At 36.3% G+C, this 20,340-nt stretch overlaps 1 protein-coding gene across 1 annotated transcript; it reads left to right on the plus strand.

Annotated features, from left to right (window-relative positions):
* The first annotated feature begins 1,096 nt into the window (after nt 1–1,096).
* LOC110710085 (uncharacterized GPI-anchored protein At4g28100-like) lies at nt 1,097–4,732 on the plus strand. Its single transcript, XM_021888351.1, has 2 exons — nt 1,097–2,126; nt 3,889–4,732. Exons 1-2 carry the CDS (start codon nt 1,461–1,463, stop codon nt 4,225–4,227), a joined length of 1,005 nt encoding a protein of 334 aa, XP_021744043.1. The 5' UTR covers nt 1,097–1,460; the 3' UTR covers nt 4,228–4,732.
* Nucleotides 4,733–20,340: the final 15,608 nt, after the last annotated feature.

Genomic DNA, 20,340 nt, shown 5'->3' on the forward strand with positions numbered 1-20,340 from the left:
AAAAAAAGGAAACCATAATATGTGGTTTTGATTTAATTGTTAGTTTTCAAAATTATGATGATTCAAAAAAATTTGACTACTTTATATTTTCAAAATAAACCCAAAAACTAAACATCACAGTAATGCCAAAAAGATGCACTTATTAGGGATGTTCGGTGCTCGGTTTGGACTATGGCCCAAACCGAAATAATTTGGTTTCAAAATTTTCAATCCGAATCCGAACTGAAATAAAATTCGGTCCAAACCAAACCGAACCGAATTTCTGATAAGCAAACCGTAATCGATCCATAAACTGAATTTTTCACCTCATATTAAAATTAAAAAACTAAGCAAACTAAATAATTAAAAGAGAAAATAACACAAATTAAATTGACAAATAACTTTAAAATTATATTATATTATTTATCAACTATTACTGTATTACAAGGCTTAAATTTGCCCACTAATATTAACATTAAAAGACATACAATGCTCATCAACAACTTCATATTCATCATCAACATTACCTAAAAACAAGTGGTGAGAGACGAGTTGTGTGGTAAGGCCAAAGAAACAAGCGGTGGGAGCGGTGGTGAGGCCAAAAGAAACAAGCTGTGGGAGCGGTGGTGACTGCCTGACTGGTGAGGCCGTGGGGGGGGGGTGGATCGCTGGTGAGGCCATGGGGGAAGATTGGTGGTAAGGCCGTGAGGGAGGACTGGTGGCTGCGTGAGAATTCTGAGAAAGGGGGGAAAACCTAAGAAACTAAGGGAAAGGGTGAGGAAGGCTTAAAGGGAAAAGATGATAAAGAAATTAGGGTTTTGATTTATATATGAAGGGAAATATGGGCTAGGTATTGGGCTTTATATAAATTCAGTTTTTGGTTTTTGGAAGTCCAAAACCGAAACCGATCCGCAATCCATATTTTTTTTTAAATCCGAAACCGAATTTCCGAAAAAAAACCAAACAGAATTGTTAATTCGGTTTGGATTGGTTCGATTTTAATTCATATCACTTTCACCCCTACACTTAATTCGAGGTATCAAATATCAAAATCACACCCAACCTAACCCGATTCGAAACTGACATGAAAAATATCTGATTTAGATTTCGGCGTGCATTGACATAACAATTTAGCATGACTCAACTTTAAAAAAAATTACTCGACCCCACCAAACCCGATCTAGACACCATTGACTCCTCTACACTTAATGCCAAGATTGTTGTTGTTCATCTCTAGACTCTCCAGTACAGTAAAAAGATAAATTCACCTCCAATGCTCCTAACAGCCAAAACCCAACCAAACTTTTAGGCACTTTATTTAACCATCAACCTTTTTTTCCCAGCAATACTCATCACATTACTTCAAGTATCCCACTAACATCCCACTTTTGTTCCTCCCTCCCTCCATTACACTTCACTTTCTTCTTCTTCATTCCCACAAACATCACCACCAAAACTTCTCACTCACCCTCCTTAAAGAAATGTCCCACCACCATCTTCCACCATTCCCCATTTTCTTCTCTCTCCTTTTCTCTCTCCTGCCCCAACTGCCCGCCCTACCCGTCCTACCCAACCCTGACCCTGCTTCCATCCAACAACAACAAACCTTCCTCCCTAACCCCTCACCTCCGGCAACTATCCCCTCCTTCCCCGAACAATCTGCCGTTGCCGGTTGTCCGCTTTCACTCAACGATGAGATCTTTCCCGCCGTTAAGGCCTCATGTAATAGCGGGCATTTGCGCCGGGGAAAATGCTGCCCCGTCCTCGCCGCCTGGCTTTACTCCGCTTACACCAATACAACTCTTGGAAAAGGAGCGGGGAGTGGCGAGGCGACGTCGACATACGATTTGCCAATGCTACCTGATGACTCGGAAACTTGTGTTGATGGACTTGAGAAAGTGATGAAAGATAAAGGGGTGAATTTGGTTAAGATTAATGAGACTTGTGATGTTGTGTATTGTTATTGTGGAATTAGACTTCATCAATTGAGCTGTCCTCAAGCTTTTCATGTTTCTGAAGATGGGAGGTTAGCTGGTGATAAAAGAGTTATGAAATTGGAGAAGGATTGTTTGAGCTCTCATAAGTCTAAGGATAATGACCATTCTACCCTTGCTACCTGTTCTAAGTGCTTGCATTCTTTATACTCGGTATCCTCTTTTACCCAGATTCTGTTTTTGATTTGTTGCATAATTTTAATTACTTTTTTTTTGGGTTTATACTTACTAATTGTATGAAATAATTTAATGTTTTTGGAAATGTCAATTATAATGTTTTGTTGACTTCAATAGGTTATGATTTTCTGTGGAAAACAATTTTCAAGAAATTACAAAATTGTAGAAAGGAAAAACAAATTATAGAGGAAGAGAAAAATGTGAGACATGAGAATATGAATTGACAGTGTGACATTCCTTCTTTTCGTCCTTCTTAACAAATGCAGCCCAAATTTGTTAAACAAATGGAGGAGTTAATTTGATCATAGAGTTTGAAATTTTACTTTGATCTTGCACCATTTGAATTTGGGGAAGTTGATAAATGAAAATATCTTTTCAATTTGTCTCTGTTCTTTTTTGTTTGTTTTTCATTTTTTTCCGTTGGATCAACGGTTTGATGGATAAGGCTGAAGGTGACTCATGAGATGTATAGGGATAGGGATAACTATATGCTTGTTCTGGGTTTATTGGACGCATTATTTGTTCAAATTACGCTATAATCTGGATTACAGGGTTACTAAAGACGATCATTTTTCTTTATGTTCCTGATCGAATTAGTGTGCTTGCCTGCTTAATGGTGTAATTATGCAATCATGGAATGGTTATCTGTGTCTCTCGTTGTGTCCAATCTTGCATATTATCGATGATCTGTTTTCGATTTGGAATTTGATACCATAATGCTTCCTACGTGCTACGGTATGTTCATAATACGAAGGCTACTAAATGCTAATGTTGGCTGGTCATTCATAATTAATTTATTGTGAAAACATCTTAGAACTAACACTGGTGGAATTGTAATATAGTGACAGTTACTTGTCAAATGATGATGTGAAATCAAAGACGAAGATCAAACCAAGGAAGATATATAATGAAATGCTGTAGTCCCTACTATTCTGTAAATTAATCGCTAGTAAATTGGACTAATCGACTTAAGAGTTGATTTATATGGCTTCCTGATCACAAGTGTAATCCTGCGTGTATAGTACGTCTAGCTTGCTCTTACATTCTTAGGTTGCATTAAGCAGGAGCCTCTTCGGAGGTATATTGGATTAATGATGATGCTGATATTGATGTTAATGTCGTAGCGTTTTATTCTAGATAATACGAAGTAAATTTGAGGTAATATATGTTGTGGCCTCTCCTTTTCTCGGTTGTTGAAGTTTCTTTTAAGTTTTCACGTGAAACTCTTGCTAGTCTCTAGTCAGGCATTTATGATATTTAAATTATGATGTGAAGAAATGCTATGCTTCCCCTTCAAGATTACGTGACAAGAGAATGAACTTATTTATTATGATTTCATACACTTCATATTTTTATTATTCTTCTTGTTTGAATTTGGTCTATATTTATTTTCTTACTAAAAGATTTTACTGATTTAAATATACAAATTCTTTTATGTAGTTTAGCCTTACTTCATGAGTACTCTCACTTTTGTGATTGGTACTTTTTCACAGCAATCACTACTAATCATGTTCTAATTGTCCTTAAATAGTATATAATAAAACCAGGCAAAGCACCTTAATCAGTCTTTGATGATTCTTTGACCGTTTCTTACCACGAGGCCTTTGAGGCTTTGCCTTGTGTGGATAGATTATTCTCGTTTTTTTAATCCAGAATGAAGTTTAGGGCTCATAATAACATCATGATGTTGATTATTTCAATTTAGATGTAAGCTAATTTTGCCTCCTTTTACATTCAGCTTAAAAAAGGCAACAAAGCAAGTGGAAATGGAACAAAACTAGACATAAGGACAAGTAAGATGCGCAGCAGAGACTGTGAACTAATGGGGTTGACATGGCTTCTCCACAAAGACAGAGACACATACATATCTACAGTTACTTCAGTCATGCGAGCCCTAATGCTGAATGTCGAAGGTGCTGATCCGCAATCATGTAGCATTAGCAGCAATGGCTTGCCCCTCGCTGTTGATTCTGCTGAAATTGATGGCCAGTCTTCGTCTGAATCCCTTCAATTTCCCCTCCATCTCTGCTTATTCATGTTCTTCTTGCTAATCATGAGCTCGAGTGTACTGTCGTAATTATTCTAGCTATTCTCTCTTTAATCCCAATTTTTTGTTCGTTATTGGTTGTTGTTAGTGTTCGCAACTTTGTTTTAGTGAAATGTAATATTATCTTAGGCTTGATTTCTTCTTAATCTTTTTAACATTTACAAGTAACTTTGTGAAGTGAAAACATAAAAGGTATCCTATATTAAGGAAGAGTTAAGTACTTCAATTAGTGTGTTTAACGTTTAGTGAAACATATGGACCTCGAATAACATGGTGTTGGGCCAATGGAGTTGACATCGACAACACTCGTGAACTGTATCTTGCGACATCTAGATATGCTCTGCTGATGTAGCGCGTAAGTAAATGACACATGGCAGCTGCAAGGCCTGCAACTGATTGTGATAATGTTTTTTGGGTAAAAAACAAGTATTTTTACTACTGTATGAAAAACAAGCACTTGAACTCAGTTACAGAAAATGATAGGAAGCCAAACACCATGGCTACTACAGAGCTAATAGCTCGGTTTTATGGGTTATGTTTGGCATCATTTTATTTTATTTATTTATTTATTTATTTTTAGTGCAGAGGGGCAAAGCAAACAAAAAAACAAACAATGTTTGGCATCATTCTTTGAAATAGAGTTAAAACTTAAATGTTCAGTAGAAATAAAGGTAGTACCCAAAATTAATAAGGTGTTATAGTTGATTATTAGTATAATATGTTTTGGTAGAGCTAGTTAATGTAACTAAAATGTTAGGCGTTCTAATTGATACAATACTAGTTATTGGCCCAATTGATGCCTCAAATCATTATAAATTCATAAGTTTGATGAAATTTTATGTAGAAGGCTAATGTTCAACTATGTTAGTAAGTGAATGAATTATAATAATGATTTTTTAAAAATCTTGCAATTAAGATTAAATGCACAAAATAAAAATGATTAATTTCTTACAAGTTAGATTATAGATTATTGTACAATTATTAAGGAGTTATATTTAGGGAAATTTAAATAGTGAGGTTATACATATGAATAGTTTTTCAAGTAAACTAAACATTAATACAAAGAAGTTACACCAAGTTCAATGAAAGTAATTTCAAGGGATTAAACATTACTACGATATGGTGAGGGAAGGGTGAGACCCATAAGGTAATACAAAGCGCTCATGTGACACCAAATCATATTGAGGAAAGAATGACACATGTCGGTAGCATGTTGTTCCCTTATGTTTTTGTAATTTTATATAGTAATCACGATTTTAACAATAAAATTTTTAGTTTATTTGTGTGTAATACGTAGTATAAATGATTTAAGAAAAATATAATAAATTGATGAATTAATAAAGAGTGGAACTCAACTTCATACGATCTATATAATTTACAGAGTAGGAGAAAAGAATTTTTTTATAGGAAAATGAAAGTCTAATCACTACATGGAATATTATGTAGTTAATCAATTTAAATAAAAAATCTTTTAGGAAAATATATAATTACTTTATCATTTTCATCAAATCCTTATTTATCTTGAAAAAATAAATAATGATGTCATCAATAATCTTGGCGGGCAATTTATTTTTTTGAAAGGTTGACACGTGGATAGTAGTGATATCATCGGTAATTACTTTAGTTATAGTTACTAGGTTAGCTCCCGTGTCATGCACGGTAATTTTTAATAACTATCTTTAAATTACATGAATTTTTCTAAAATATTATACAGATTAATGAATTTATTATAAAAGAGCCTATATTGCATTTAGAATATTATAAAAGAGCCTATTAGCCAAATAGCTATTTTTAAAACATATTTGACAATATGTATATTTTCATATATTTAATTTCTTCAACAAATTGGTACAATTTTCTTGTTGTTAACTAAATGAATTTCTTAAAATGTTGTACATTATACTCTGTAGTCCGTATGTATGTCACAAATTATGTTAAGAACCTAATTTTTTTCCTTAAATTTATAGTTGTTAATATTTATTTGTAGAAGGATACATCAAATCTTTTATTTTAACTACTTTTTATTTGAAATTCAAATTACTTTCTTGGAGCTTTTTAACATATAATTGAATAAATAAAATAAAATTATTGTAGTAATAAGTAGTACATAACATTTTGGCACAATTTATGTTAAAAATCTGATTTACTATTTTTTTTTTACTTAAGTTTATATAGTTGTCAATATATATATATATATATTATTGAAAGACATATCAAATCTTTTATTTAAAAAACTAAGGGACACACCAAAAATGACACATGTTATTGCTGGTGTATCTTTAAGTAAATAGTTATTGATAAATTCTAGATTTTTTAGCATCTATATATTATCTTTATATCCTACCTATGATTTTTTTATAAATGTTACAATTATCAAATGTGGCTACTTTTTTTAAGTGTTACACTTTCTTTTATGGTAAAAACTACATTGTAATATTATATTTGTTTCCTCTCATGGTCTCCACCCAAACTCATTACAACCTTTTCTATTATTTCTTTTCTCTCACATAAATTATTTTTCAATAAATTATTAACCCTACCATCTTTCTCTTACAATTTGTTAGTACTCCAACTATCCCAATTTCCACTTATTATATTTAAGTCTATCAAATTGCCTAGAACTATGTGTCGGTTAAAGTATAACAAAAAAAAAAGCATTAGGAATAAGTACCAATATAATCACTATGTCTCATAATATTGTTACTACTTCCCATTTATCAATGAACTAACGATACTACCTCGGTCCCTATTTTTGCCCCATTGTCAATATTTGGGTCAAATTCAATAACTTTGACCATACATTCTCGTTATTTTTTAAAGATAATATAGTCTTGTAGCATCTTTGTTAGGTTTTCAATGAATTCAATAAGAAAAACACTTAAATATTTGTGTGGGAACAAAACCTAAAATATATGATTACAATTCTAAATTGTAAATATCAAATACAAAACATTGTATTACAATCAAGTATTAGAATTGTCAATGAAATTACTGAAAATTTACAAAGACTACACTAGTGTGAAGAATCAAACTTGCCTTTCCTCCAAGCCGACAACACCAAGCATGAACATGAGAATATCGATGACCACGTAAGTCTCAAACCTTGATACACTGTCAAAGGCGTGTATACACTTTCCTAAAGAGGTTTATTTCCCCCACACGGTGCTTGGGTTAAACCGGAAATCCTCTTTGAGATACAATTGACAGCCAATTTCGTTTTTAGCACTAGAAACGAAATACAATGAACAAATCACAAAGATGGCTAAGGTTCAAGAATTTTTCTCACAAAAGTTTGCAAGAAGTTTGAGAGAAAATGTGGAGAAAAGTTGGGAAGAATTCTGTAAAATGAAAAACTCTCTCTCTTTTCGTTAAAACGAAAGATATTAAAAGCCGAGAGAATAGCCGCAAAAAACCGCAGACAAAGGAAGCAGCGCGGGTGCGACACAAATAGGCGCGGGCGCGCCACCAGGCCGCGCGGGCGCGGTACCCAATTCTGCGAGAATTTTGCATTTTTCTAGAGAGTTGGCGCGATTTTGACACGGTTTTCGCCGCGCCAACCTTGCTCGGGCGCGCTAAACATTGGCGCGGGCGCTCCACTCTGACTCTCTAAATCATCCGAAATAAATCAAATGATCACAATTTCTCTCATACACTCTAAATCATCTAACAATCTTATTGGATTCTTCTAATTGTATATTTAATAAATATCACGTTTATAATTTTTACGCTTATGTAGAGACAAAAAACGTTTAAAAATATGTCTTGAAGACCTAGAAAATTTAAATGGGTAAAAAAAAAAAAGGATGAAAAGCTTATTCAAGTAAGGATATTCTATTCATATATGAGTATTATGTATGAAAAAAGCAAAAAAAAAAAATGTAAATAATGACAAAAAAAAATTAGGGAAATGAAGGGATATTTTATATGAAAGTGTTAAAGAAAAAAAAAAGTTAAAGTGTTTTAAGTTAAAATTATGTACACTTAGTGCTCCAATAAAACTTTAGAACAAATATAAAGAAAACATTTCTAGATATTGAAAAAGGAAAACAAAACACTACTTCGTATATTATATAGAGTGCGAAGTAAGACAAAGAAAATCAAGTTTCTAAGAAATTTTGGCTATTTCCGACCCTTTATTCATGTTTTTCTCATTAATTTCAATAAAACTACGTCATTTGAGTATAGTAAGTTCCCTTATGGTGGGATTAGTTGAGCCGTTGGCGTTTTTTAAATGCCCCAATTGACTTTAATTTTGCACTATTCACATACACTACTTTGATCAATGTTTATACTATTTACGTAAAATTAAATACATAATTCGGATACTTATTAGAATCGTCACAATGTATAGTATTTAAATATCAAGTTTTAAAACTCATATTTATTGTTTCTTAAAGATATTATCTGTAAAAGTTTCTGCACCACCATTAAAAACACAGGACGAGTATTTTTGTTTTTAGTTTAGTATTGATGGAGAATCGTGAATTTGGTTTGTTGCTAAAGAGTTAAGCGAAATTTCATCTGATATCAATATTTTAATTTCATCCTTGATTGCGGTTACAACATATTGCTACATCGTCTCTCCGAAATGGATGTATATTATAGCAATACGTGCGGAAGATAGTTTACATTACAACATCTTTTTAGCGATCGATCGTAGTTTTGATGAAAGTATACCTTTATTTAATTAAATTGATGTTATGTACTCCATATTTGTTAAATAAATAAATAAATAAAAAGCTAGACAGAAGAGTATAACTTTTGACATTTTAGTTGACATTACCAAAAGAATAATGTCAAAAATACGATTTATAACACTAGTTGGATCGCCGAACCAACTTTAAAATTAAAAATATATATATATATATATATATATATATATATATATATATATATATATATATATATATATATATATATATATATATATATATATATACTCCCTTCATTCTATTATTAAGTGTCTAGATTCGTATTTCAGTGTAAAAAAATCACTTTTGTAAATGCGTCTATTCAAATATTGCTTGTATAAATTATTTTGAATAATTTGTCTATCTACATTGCTTAATTTATTCCTTAAAATATGTGCAAAGAAGATATGTTGCATTTAGAGGTGGCCAGTGGGCCGGGTTGGACCCAGCCCACCCTAACTCGCACGGCTGGTGGGTCACGTGGGTCCGACCCGGTTTCAATCCGGCACAGCTCGGATTTAATCCGGGTTGTGTCGTGGGTCCAAAATTTTCGACACAACCCATCTCAACCCAGCTCAGTTTAACCCGTTTGATTCGACCCAAATCGCACAACCCGTTTTGACTCATTTAATTCGACACACCTAGCCCGTGAACCCACCTAACCCGACCCACCTGGCACAACCCAGCCCGCACGGCCCACCCGCACGAATGACCCACCCAACCCGCACGAGCCAACCCACCTAACCCGCACGCATGACCCACCCAACCCGCACGCATGACCCACCCAACCCGCACGGCCGGCACAACCCGCACGGCCCGCACAACCCGCACGGCCCGCACAGCCCGCACAATTCGCACGACCCGCACGGCCCGCACGGCCTAACATCCATTTTAAAAAAAAAAACGGCTAGTTTTTTGTATCTAACGGCTAGTTTTTTGTATCTAACGGCTAGTTTTTTAAGTGTATGATCATCCATTCTATTTTTCCTATAAATACCAATTCCATTTCACTCAAATTTCCACACAAATTCAAGCTTTCTTTCTCTCTTACTTAAAAATTCTTATTGTTCTCAAATTCTCAAGTGTTATATAGAGTTATATTTTTGTTAAAAAAAATCTCCTTAATATTATTATTAGTATTCTTAAGATTCTAAAAAAAAAAAGTTCTTCTCCATATTATAATTAGTAATCATACAAAAAAAAAATGAGCTCAAGAGGAGGAATGGGAAGGAGTCAAAGTGGTGGTCGAAGTGGTAGCCAAAGGAGTGGTGGTGCAAATTTTTCGTATGAAATTAATACGGAAAATTTAAACCAATTTGTCAATGAATATGGAGATTATGGTTTAGGAGATAGGCAAAATATTCAAACGTCTCCACCACAACATTTCTCCCACGAGTCCCACCAATCATCAAGTTCAACTATGCCACCTCCATCGCAACCAACATCTCAACCTTCATCTCAAGGTAATTTCTAATTAAATTTTTATTGTTATGAATATTTAAAAAAACTATTATTAATGATTATAAAGTTAGTTTAGTTTCCAATTTTCTATGATTTACAATTAGTTAATTACCATGAAAAATGCGTTTAAATAAGTATAATTAAAATATTTAAAATTTAAAAGCTTATTTTCATGAATAGCATTTAAAAATTAATTTTAATAATTTGATTTATGAAAGGTGGTGGCGGTGAAAGTAGAGGTCGAGCACATTTTTCTTGGGTGTGGAAACATTTTGAACGAGTTGAGGTCACACCCCCGGGATGGCAACCTGGTCAACCAAAGAGGTTCACGTGTACATGCCTAGTTTGCAAGGCGCTAGGTGCAAATGTCAAGTCATATAATTGGAAAACGGGAGATGGAACCGGAACCTTGAGTCGGCATTTGCAAAATAAACACGACTTGTTCGAAAATGGCCCCCGTCCTTCGGGGGGTGGCGTCCAAACACAATTGGGTGGATACATGAACCAACCCGGCGGAGGTACACCTTTCATTTATAATAAAGATAGAATGATTGATGAAATGAGTACTTTAGTTATTGCTAATGAATACCCTTTTAGTTACGGTGAAAATGCAAACGTTGAGCATTTTAATAAAGTTGCATTACAACCTGCATTTACTCGTGTCCCCCGAAATACCCTAAGACGTTATACACAAACTTCTTATTATAAGTATAGGAGTGGTTTGATTGAATTATTTCGTACTTTTGATGGTCGTGTTAGTTTTACAAGTGATACATGGACTTCTAGTTTTGGCGAACCTTTTCTTTGCATTACTGCTCATTGGGTGGATGATGATTGGTTTATTCAAAAACGTATACTATGTTTTCAAGCTATGGAAGAAAGGCATACCGGTTTTAACATCAAAGTTCGTATTTTGGATTGTTTAAAAGAATTTCACTTGAATAATAAAGTTTTTTCTTTGTCTCTTGATAATGCAACTGCAAACACAAAGTGTATTGACTATTTGAAAAATGACTCCGAGTTGAATTTGTTGTTGGGTGGTAGTCTCTTGCATGTTAGATGTTGTGCTCATATTTTGAATTTGTCTGTTCAAGAGGGTCTCGCTGAGTTGCAACCATTGCTAAACCCAATTAGAACAGTTATAAAATGGATTAGGATTACTCAGTCAGTTAGAAGAAAGTACATAGCTATGTGTAAAGAGAGAGGTCTTAAGAAAAGACAATGGTCTATTGATACCCCTACCCGTTGGAATTCTACTTTCAAGTTGTTGAGTGATGCTATAAAGTATCGTGATATTTTGACCCAACTTTACAATGAGACTCGTGTTGATCCTACTGAGTTAATAACCGAAAGTCATTGGACTAATGCTTCTTTTGTTCGTGATGTTTTAAATGCTTTTGATAGTGCAACTCATATTTTCTCTTATATTTATGAGCCTAACGTTCATTTAGTCATAATTGAGTGTGTTAAAGTTGTTCACACCATCGAAGAGCATATGAAGATTGATGGACTTCGTCCCGTTCTTGATAGCATGAAACGTAAGTGGCATACTTATTTTAGTGAATTTCCAATCATTTATGGAATTGCTGCTATTCTTGACCCCGGTGTCAAAGCTGAAGGTTTGGAAAATCTTTTAGAATTTTATTATACAAGTTTAAGTATCGATTATGATGTTAGTGAATATATTAACAAATGCAAATCTGTTTTGGGAGACCTTTATGATCATTATGCATCTATTTATGGTTTTGATTTGGCAACACCAACTACTACTAGCACTTCCGATTCTAGATTTGGTTTTCTTGATAAAGTTATGAAAAAAAAAACACAAAGCATCTACATCATTCTCATCATCATCTTCTTCAACACTTGCTATTAATGATTATTTGTCATATCAACATGAGACCAACAACAACTTTCAAATTATAAAATGGTGGCAAGAACATAAAAAAAGTTTTCCTATATTGGCGAGAATTGCAAAAGATATACTTGCAGTTCCCGCTTCATCTGTTGCTTCCGAGTCTGCTTTTAGTGCAGGTAGAAGAGTGTTAGATGAAAAAAGATCTCGCTTAACTCCGGAAAGCATTCAAATTTGTGTTTGTAAGAAAGATTGGGATCAAGCTGAAAGAAGAACTCAAGGTTTAAAGGAAGACGAAGACGATGAAGATGATCCTGTGATGATATTGGAGTCGTCAACGGATGATGCAGCTTCCGGGGATGATGATGCAACAAACATGGGTGGCTAGAAAAGTCTAAATCAGGTACGCTAAGAACTACGTGGGCTTTGATTCTTTCGGGATACGTAGGCAACTTATTTTTCGAAAATTACAATTTAATTGCAAAATTAAATTTTAGTTTTCTAAAGATAGGTCCAAGCCCCCCCCCCCCAAATTTCAAAAGAAGTACAATATAAGAACTACGCTGGCTTTGATTCCTTATTTTATAATATAAGGATACGTAGGCATCTTAATTAAGAGCAAGCCATCAAATTGTTAATTTTGTAAAAATTAAAACACCACACAACCCACCCGACCCTAACCCACGAACCCACCCGACCCTAACCCACAAACCCACCCGACCCTAACCCACCTAACCCACAAACCCACCCGACCCTAACCCACTAACCCACCCGACCCTAACCCACCTAACCCACAAACCCACCCGACCCTAACCCACTAACCCACCCTTCGACCCACCCTAACTCACTAACCCACCTTGACCCGTCTAACCCACGAACCTAGCTCGACCCACCCATGACCCGTCTAACCCACAAACCCAGCTCGACCCACCCACGATCCGTCTAACCCACAAACCCAGCTCGACCCACCCACGACTCGTCTAACCCACGAACCTAACCCTGGTGTGTCCAACTTCTCCGACCCAACCCACGACCCGGCCCACCCTACCCTACGTGTGTCGTGCCGTGTGTCATGAAACCCCAACCCGCGACCCACCTAACCCTAACCCAGCTCGCACGACTCGCACGGTGGACACCTCTAGTTGCATTTAGAAGAAAACAGAGGAATTATAAAGTATATAATATAGATTAAAATGATTAAATATACATATGAAATATAGCATAGTTGTCAATACATATATTTAACTATTAATACATCTAATGATGTAAACAAAATTAGTACATACTAACTTGCTTTATATTATAAAGAATGTAAACAATATATATAAAGAATGTAAACAAAATTATAAGTACTGAAGGAACTAACTTGCTTTATAATTCAATAGTGATTTTAAGTTTTAATCATAAAATCTTCCTTAGTGGGCCCTTTTTCCATATAATTCTTACAAGTATCATCTTATAGTAGTATAATTTTGCTATCATTACTACGGAGTATTATTTATCATTTTACAATTTGATGAGGCTTTTTAGCTATTAATTCTTTTCATTAATGATTACATATTTGTACAATACTTGTGGTGTATAATCAAAATTTAAATAGTATACATATTTAAACAATTATGAATTTAAAGTATCTGTACATGTAAAACTAATTAGTACATTAAATTGAAAATACATAAGACAATAACAAATGCATCAATTATGGGTACTAATCATATAGAAACAAGAAAAAATTTAAACAAAATTTTTATATAGTAATGCAATAAGTTAATGTTATATATACATACACCATTGAATTATATGTCTATTTAACTAATCAAATTTGTTATATTTCATAATTAATTCCTTTATTGTTATGGTTTATCATCTACTACCTACAAAGTGAGACCCAAGTAATTGAATTCCTTTACTTTCCGCCTCTTTTTTTCTATAAAATAAATCTACTAATATAAGTGATCTCATTTTCACCTTTATATATATATATATATATATATATATATATATATATATATATATATATATATATATATATATATATATATATATATATAATCAAGATCATGTGAGAACCAAGTCCTATAATAGGAACTCATCGTGATCGTTGATCGTTCTCAATCCAACGACTCATGCTTCACCCGCCTTTTTCAATTTTATTAGGGTATTTTCGTAATTTCGGCAGTTGAATGACCTCCCTTGTTTTTCCAGGCGGCGCTTCATTTTCTCTCTCTCTTCTTCCGCATTTTCTCTCTATACCTTCAATTCTCTCATAGGCGATTTTTTGCGATCTGCACTCTTTGCTTACGCTCATTGATTTGTCAAATTCTTCGATTTTGATCTTCAATTACTTTGTATTCTTCGATTTTTGTCATTCATTGAGGTAATTTTCTTGTGTTTCTGATTTTATTTCTATTTTCGTTGTTTATTTTGGTTTCATTGTTTATTTCATTACAATTTTTGCAATTTAGGGCTTTTTATTGTAATTTTTATCAATTAGTTTATTTTTACTTATTAATTGTTCTCTGATTTATTCTGTACGATTTAGTGTTTGACTTAGGGCTTTATTTTTACGATTTAGGGTTTTTTTTTTTATTTTCGATTTAGGGCTTTTACACTTACTTACCCAATTCATGGTAGTGGTTATGTATAGAGTTGCTATATGGCTTGCTGGTCTTAATCAAGTAGTAGAACTTGTTGTGATTTTAAATTTACTTTTTGCATTGAGTCATTTACTTTTCATTATTAATTTTGCTTAATCCTTATAACTTCATTTTTTTAGTTTGTTTAACTTTTTGAGCTTTGTTATTTACTTTTTGCTTTGAGTCATTTACTTTTTAGTATACCTCTAATAGTTTTCATTGGTATACTCTTTTTTTTTTAAATGGTTTTACTTTTTGTTATTGTTTATTTACTTTTTTCTTTGATTCATTTACTTTTCAGGAAGATGACTGAAAGTGTAGAGCATTGTTCTGCTGCTGTCACTGATGAACATATGAATGTAAGAATTTTCAAAACATCCACTCAGCCTGTGCTTCCTAGGATATATTATAATTTTAGAGGTGATAAAGATTATATCCCAGGTTGTTCTTTAAAAAACAAACCTATTCTTGTAATGAAATTTGATAGTCTTGGAGATGGTATTGCCTTTTATTACAAATATTCTAATGAGTGTGGATTTAAAGTCCGTTTAAGTACTACTAAAGTAGATAAGAATAAGGTTGGTTCTAGTAATGGTAAATGAGTTACTGTAATTAAATATTTATTATGTAGCAAAGAAGGGTATGTGATAAATAACAAGAAAGCTGGTAAACAAGTTGAAGGTGCATGTTTAAGTAAAAAGACTGTGAAGAGAGTTAGATGTCCTGCTAAGATTAAATTTAGGTTTTGTAATGGTGGGCAGTATATGGTTTACTCTTTTTATGAGTCTCATTCTCACCCTTTTTCTACACCTATTACTAGGCAGGTTACTAAATATGAAGTTGGTTTAAATTTTGCTCATAAGAAGTTATTTTTGACAACTCAAAGTTAAACATAGGGGTTGTTATGTCTTATAGGATCATGAAAGAATTTTGTGGTGGGTTTAAAAATGTCAGGGGCAGTAAAAATGACTTCAAAATTTTTTCTAGGGACTTGAAAGTTTATATCTCTAATGTTGATGGTGTAATGTTTGTTCAAAACCTTGAACAAAAAGTGAAAAGCAGTAAAGGGGGTTATTATTTTGATTACTATGTTGATGAAAGCAGGCACTTGACACGTGTTTTTTGGGTTGATGCTATTGGTAGAAGAGATTATCAATTATTTAGGGACTCTTTATCTTTTGATTCTACCTATGATACAAATAAATACTTATTGGTTTTCTGCCCTTTTACTGGACTTGATAATCATAAGAGATGTGTTACATTTTGTGTTTCTTTATTATCTAAAGAAGATGTAGAATCTTTTGTGTGGCTATTTCAAAATTTTTAGAAGTGTATGGGAAGAGAACCCTCTTGCATAATCATTGATCAAGACCCTGCAATGGGTATTTCCATACAAAAGGTTTTTACCAAGACTAAACACAGGTTATGTATGTGGCACATAATGAGGAAGGTACCTACAAAGGTTGGAACTCAGTTTTGTAATGAAACTGAGTGCTTGAAAAAGCTAAGTGCAGTAGTTTGGGATAGAGAAATTGATCCTCATGTATTTGTTGATTGCTAGAACAGTGTTATGGAGGAATTTGACCTTGTAGATCATGAGTGGTTTGCATACATGTTCAAGATTAGGCATCTTTAGATCCCTGCATATTTCAGGGACTTGTTTATGGGTGGGTTACTGCGTTCTACTTCTATGTCTGAAGGTGAAAACAGTTTCTTTTGTAATTTTATAAACCCCCATGTGACCTGTGTTGAATTCTTTGTCCGTTATGAAACTGCTCTTGATGCTCAAAGGCATGAATAGGATGAGTTGAACAAACTTAATAAATCTGAGCCTCAATTGCTTACTCATTTACACTTGGAAAAGCACGCTGCTATTGTTTACACTCGTGCCATCTGATTAGGGGATTTTGCTCCCGCCAATCGGAATGCGCCACGTGGGCCAATCAGGTCCTGCCAAGTGTCCCCCAGTTGGAACTGTCAAGGTTTGCCACGTGGCACACGTCTATTTGTCCACCCTGGACCTATTATGTCATAACACGTGGCATCCTCCATGGAGAAACCGGCCACCTAGGCCCAACTTCCAAGGGAAGCCCAATCAGCCCTAGGTTAACCTAAACCTAGGATTGGCACGTTTCCCAAGGTTATAAATACCTCCTTTAATCCTCATTAAGGGGGATTACACACATTTAACACTCTCACTTAGAGAGACCCAATCACTTTTATTTCCGCATTAATTACTCCTTAATCAAGTACTAACTTGACCGTCGGAGGCGGATCTCCAATCATCCGGAGCATCCGTTTGTTTTGCAGGTACAGGCGTCCGGTTCTAGTCTCGGAATTGTAACTCTCCCGCAGGACATCAGAAAACCCCGAAACATTTTGGCGCCGTCTGCGGGGAGAGTACTTCTGAGATGGCATCCACGTCTGTACCGACTCCTGAAGAGAGACGTCCCCTAAACGACCCTCAAGTTCAGTCGGACCATGATACTGAGAATGAATTTGAAGTTGAAGCTCACACAACTTCAGACGGGACCCTAAGGGCCCGACGCACCCGTCATACCGAAAGGAGGGAACGGGAACATCTTCAAACTGGACTCAGTGATCCAGCCGGCGCACCGCCTGTTCAGCAGCAGCCGGCTGATGGGTCTACTCCCATTACAAGAAACGAACTCATGACCTTCATGACGGGCTTCAAGGGAGAGATTCAAGAGTTGCTCAAAAAGAAGCCTGCTCTGGCCAAGGAGCAGTCGACTAAGAAACCTTCCACTTCAGGGAAGAGGAAGCCAGTTCAAGGGCGAGAGGCGACCCCTCATCCTAACTCTAGGAAGTGGGAGCCGCCTGCCCTTGATTTCACAAAGTACCGCTTTCCTACTCTAGGAAAGAGGAAACCTGTTCGTCATATTCAGGCGGACGGGTTGAAGAAAACATACACAGATGCTCGGCTATTGCTAGAGCAGAAAAAGAATGACCGATTGTCAGAGTCGGCCTCTACTTCAAACTTCCAAGACAGTCTGCGCAATACCTCGATGAGGCATACTCAGTCGCATCATGAGAGTCAGTCAGGCGGTACCTCCCGTCAGTCCGGCTTTCATAGTGACCAGGCGGTACCAAACTTACCATTTGTACCGCAACAACAATATTTTTTGTAGCCACCTCTGTTTGGTGGGCATGCAGCAAAGAATGTCCAACCTATGGACTGGCAGCTACGGTTGCTTAGACTTGGGGAACAGCCGTCGGCCTTCTCCAAGGAAATTGCTGAAGCCGCTCAGCCGACCAAAGTGAAAAATGTATTAGTAGGCGCCTATGACGACACTACTAACCCAGAAGATCATTTGATGGCATTCACCAACCTGATGTACCTTCAAGGGTTGGATGATCCCACTTGGTGCAAGTGTTTCCCAGCGACTCTCAAAGGAATCGCACAACAATGGTTCGGCAACCTGCCGACTGGTTGTGTGAATAACTTCAGGACGCTTGCTTACTTATTCACCTCCAACTTTGCCATGAACATACCTGCGAAGAAGAAGACCCTTGATTTAGGAACGATTCAGCAGGGCGAGAAGGAGGGGCTTCGTTCTTACATCAGGCGGTTTAACCTGATGAGAATACAGATTCAAGGGTTACCGGATAAGGTAGCCTATACTGACTTTTTCAGAGGCCTCAAAGACGGATCGACATTCAAATTTGATTTGGTCCGAAAGAGGGTGGCGACTCTTCAAGAGGCCTTGATTGAAGCGGAAGCCTATATACAGGCGACTGATCTTTGTAGTACAAAACAGTCGGACGGGAAAAGGTTCGACAAAAGAGAAGGACGACAGAAACAGTCGTCGAATAAAGATGAGAAGAAGAGAAAAGAGGTTTGGGTGGCTGATTCCTCTAAACAGCCGGCCTAGAAGAAGAAAAAAGAATTCAAACCATACTCCCCAAAGTATGCGTTTAACAAGGATAGCCAATCTATCCTAAAGGAAATCAAGGGACGAATCTCAATTGAGAAGCCGGTCCCCATGAATGGTTCTGCAAGCAACCGGAATCAAGAAAAATTTTGTGATTATCATGAAGAAGTTGGTCATCACACCAACGAATGCATCAGTCTCATGCGGTATCTGGACCGCCTGGCTGAGCAAGGCGATCTTGACTCTTATGTCAAGAAATCTACTGGGAACACCTTCTCGAAAAAGCAGTCGACCAAAAAGAGTCAACAAGCCGACAGCTCTGATACAGATGATGCAGTCGTCTACACCATTGCAGGCGGCTTCGCAGGAGGCGGTCCCACTATTAGGGGCAACAAAGACAATATCAGGCGGCTAGATGTAAATTCCGTTCACCAAGAACGACCCTCCAAATATTCATTTCCTGAGATTGTCATTACTGAAGAAGATCTAGGAGGGGTAAGGGGGCCGCATGACGACCCTATCGTTATTGAATGTAAAGTGGCCAACCAGAGAGTTGGCCGAATCCTTATAGATACTGGAAGCTCCTCAGATCTTATCAGTAGCAAATGTCTATCAAAACTAAAATATCAGACTGATTGCATACATCCGGCATCCCACCCTTTAGTAGGGTTTGGAGGAGGAGGAGTCCACCCAGTGGGACGAGTGGATTTACCCATCCGCCTGGGTGAAAAAGGGGAAGGACGACACATGGTAGTCCGGTTCCTGGTAGTTGAAGAACTCTCGGCCTACAACATGATTCTGGGACGACCAACCCTGAATAATTCCAAGGCTGTTATAATCCCATCTCTTATGTTGCTCAAGTTTGAGAGGGATAATGGAACAGTCGGGTCCCTAAGGGGAGATCAGAGGATGGCCCGAGAGTGCTATCTCTCGGATATCAAGCCCACTGTTATGGCCGCTGGGTCAAGTGGTGGAAAAACAGACTTTGATAATGTCAAGGAGAGTGCGCCTGTTCAAGAAGCAGGCGGCAAGAAGAGAAAGGCAGCCCAGACGGGGGCCGCAAGAAAGGACAGAAAATAGCAATCATTGGCAGAGGAGCGCTCGGATGAATTCCGCCCTCAGCCGGCTGGTGAGCATACGGACTTGATCTTAGACGACTCACGTCCTGAGCGAACAGTCAAAGTTGGGACGACTACTCTGAGAGTCCTGGGTGACGATTTTCACAAACTATTGAAAGAATACAAGGACATCTTTGCATTCGAAGTCCACGAAATGCCAGGCATTAGTCCTGACTTGGCGGTACATAAACTGGTTGTGGATCCGAAAAAGAAGCCGGTAAGGCAGAAGAAACGGAACCATGGAGAAGAAAGAAGTCAGGCGGCAGCCGCCGAAGTTAAAAAAACTACTTGATGCAGGCTTCATTCGGCAATGTTACTTCCCAGACTGGGTTGCAAATGTGGTGCTTGTTAAAAAGCCGAATGGCACCTGGTGAATGTGTGTAGACTACACAGACTTAAATAAGGCATACCCCAAAGACAGTTACCCTCTGCCTAAAATCGATAACGTGGTCGACTCAACAGCCGGCCATGCTTTGATGAGCTTTATGG

The sequence above is a fragment of the Chenopodium quinoa genome, unplaced genomic scaffold (assembly GCF_001683475.1).
Source record: "Chenopodium quinoa cultivar QQ74 unplaced genomic scaffold, ASM168347v1, whole genome shotgun sequence".
NCBI lineage: Eukaryota > Viridiplantae > Streptophyta > Magnoliopsida > Caryophyllales > Amaranthaceae > Chenopodium > Chenopodium quinoa.

Bases quoted from the DNA above. Each gene is read 5' to 3' on its own strand.
- LOC110710085 (XM_021888351.1), top strand. From the start codon at position 1,461: ATGTCCCACCACCATCTTCCACCATTCCCCATTTTCTTCTCTCTCCTT. The intron at 2,127-3,888 runs GTATCCTCTTTT...TTTTACATTCAG, and splicing joins GCTTGCATTCTTTATACTCG to CTTAAAAAAGGCAACAAAGC.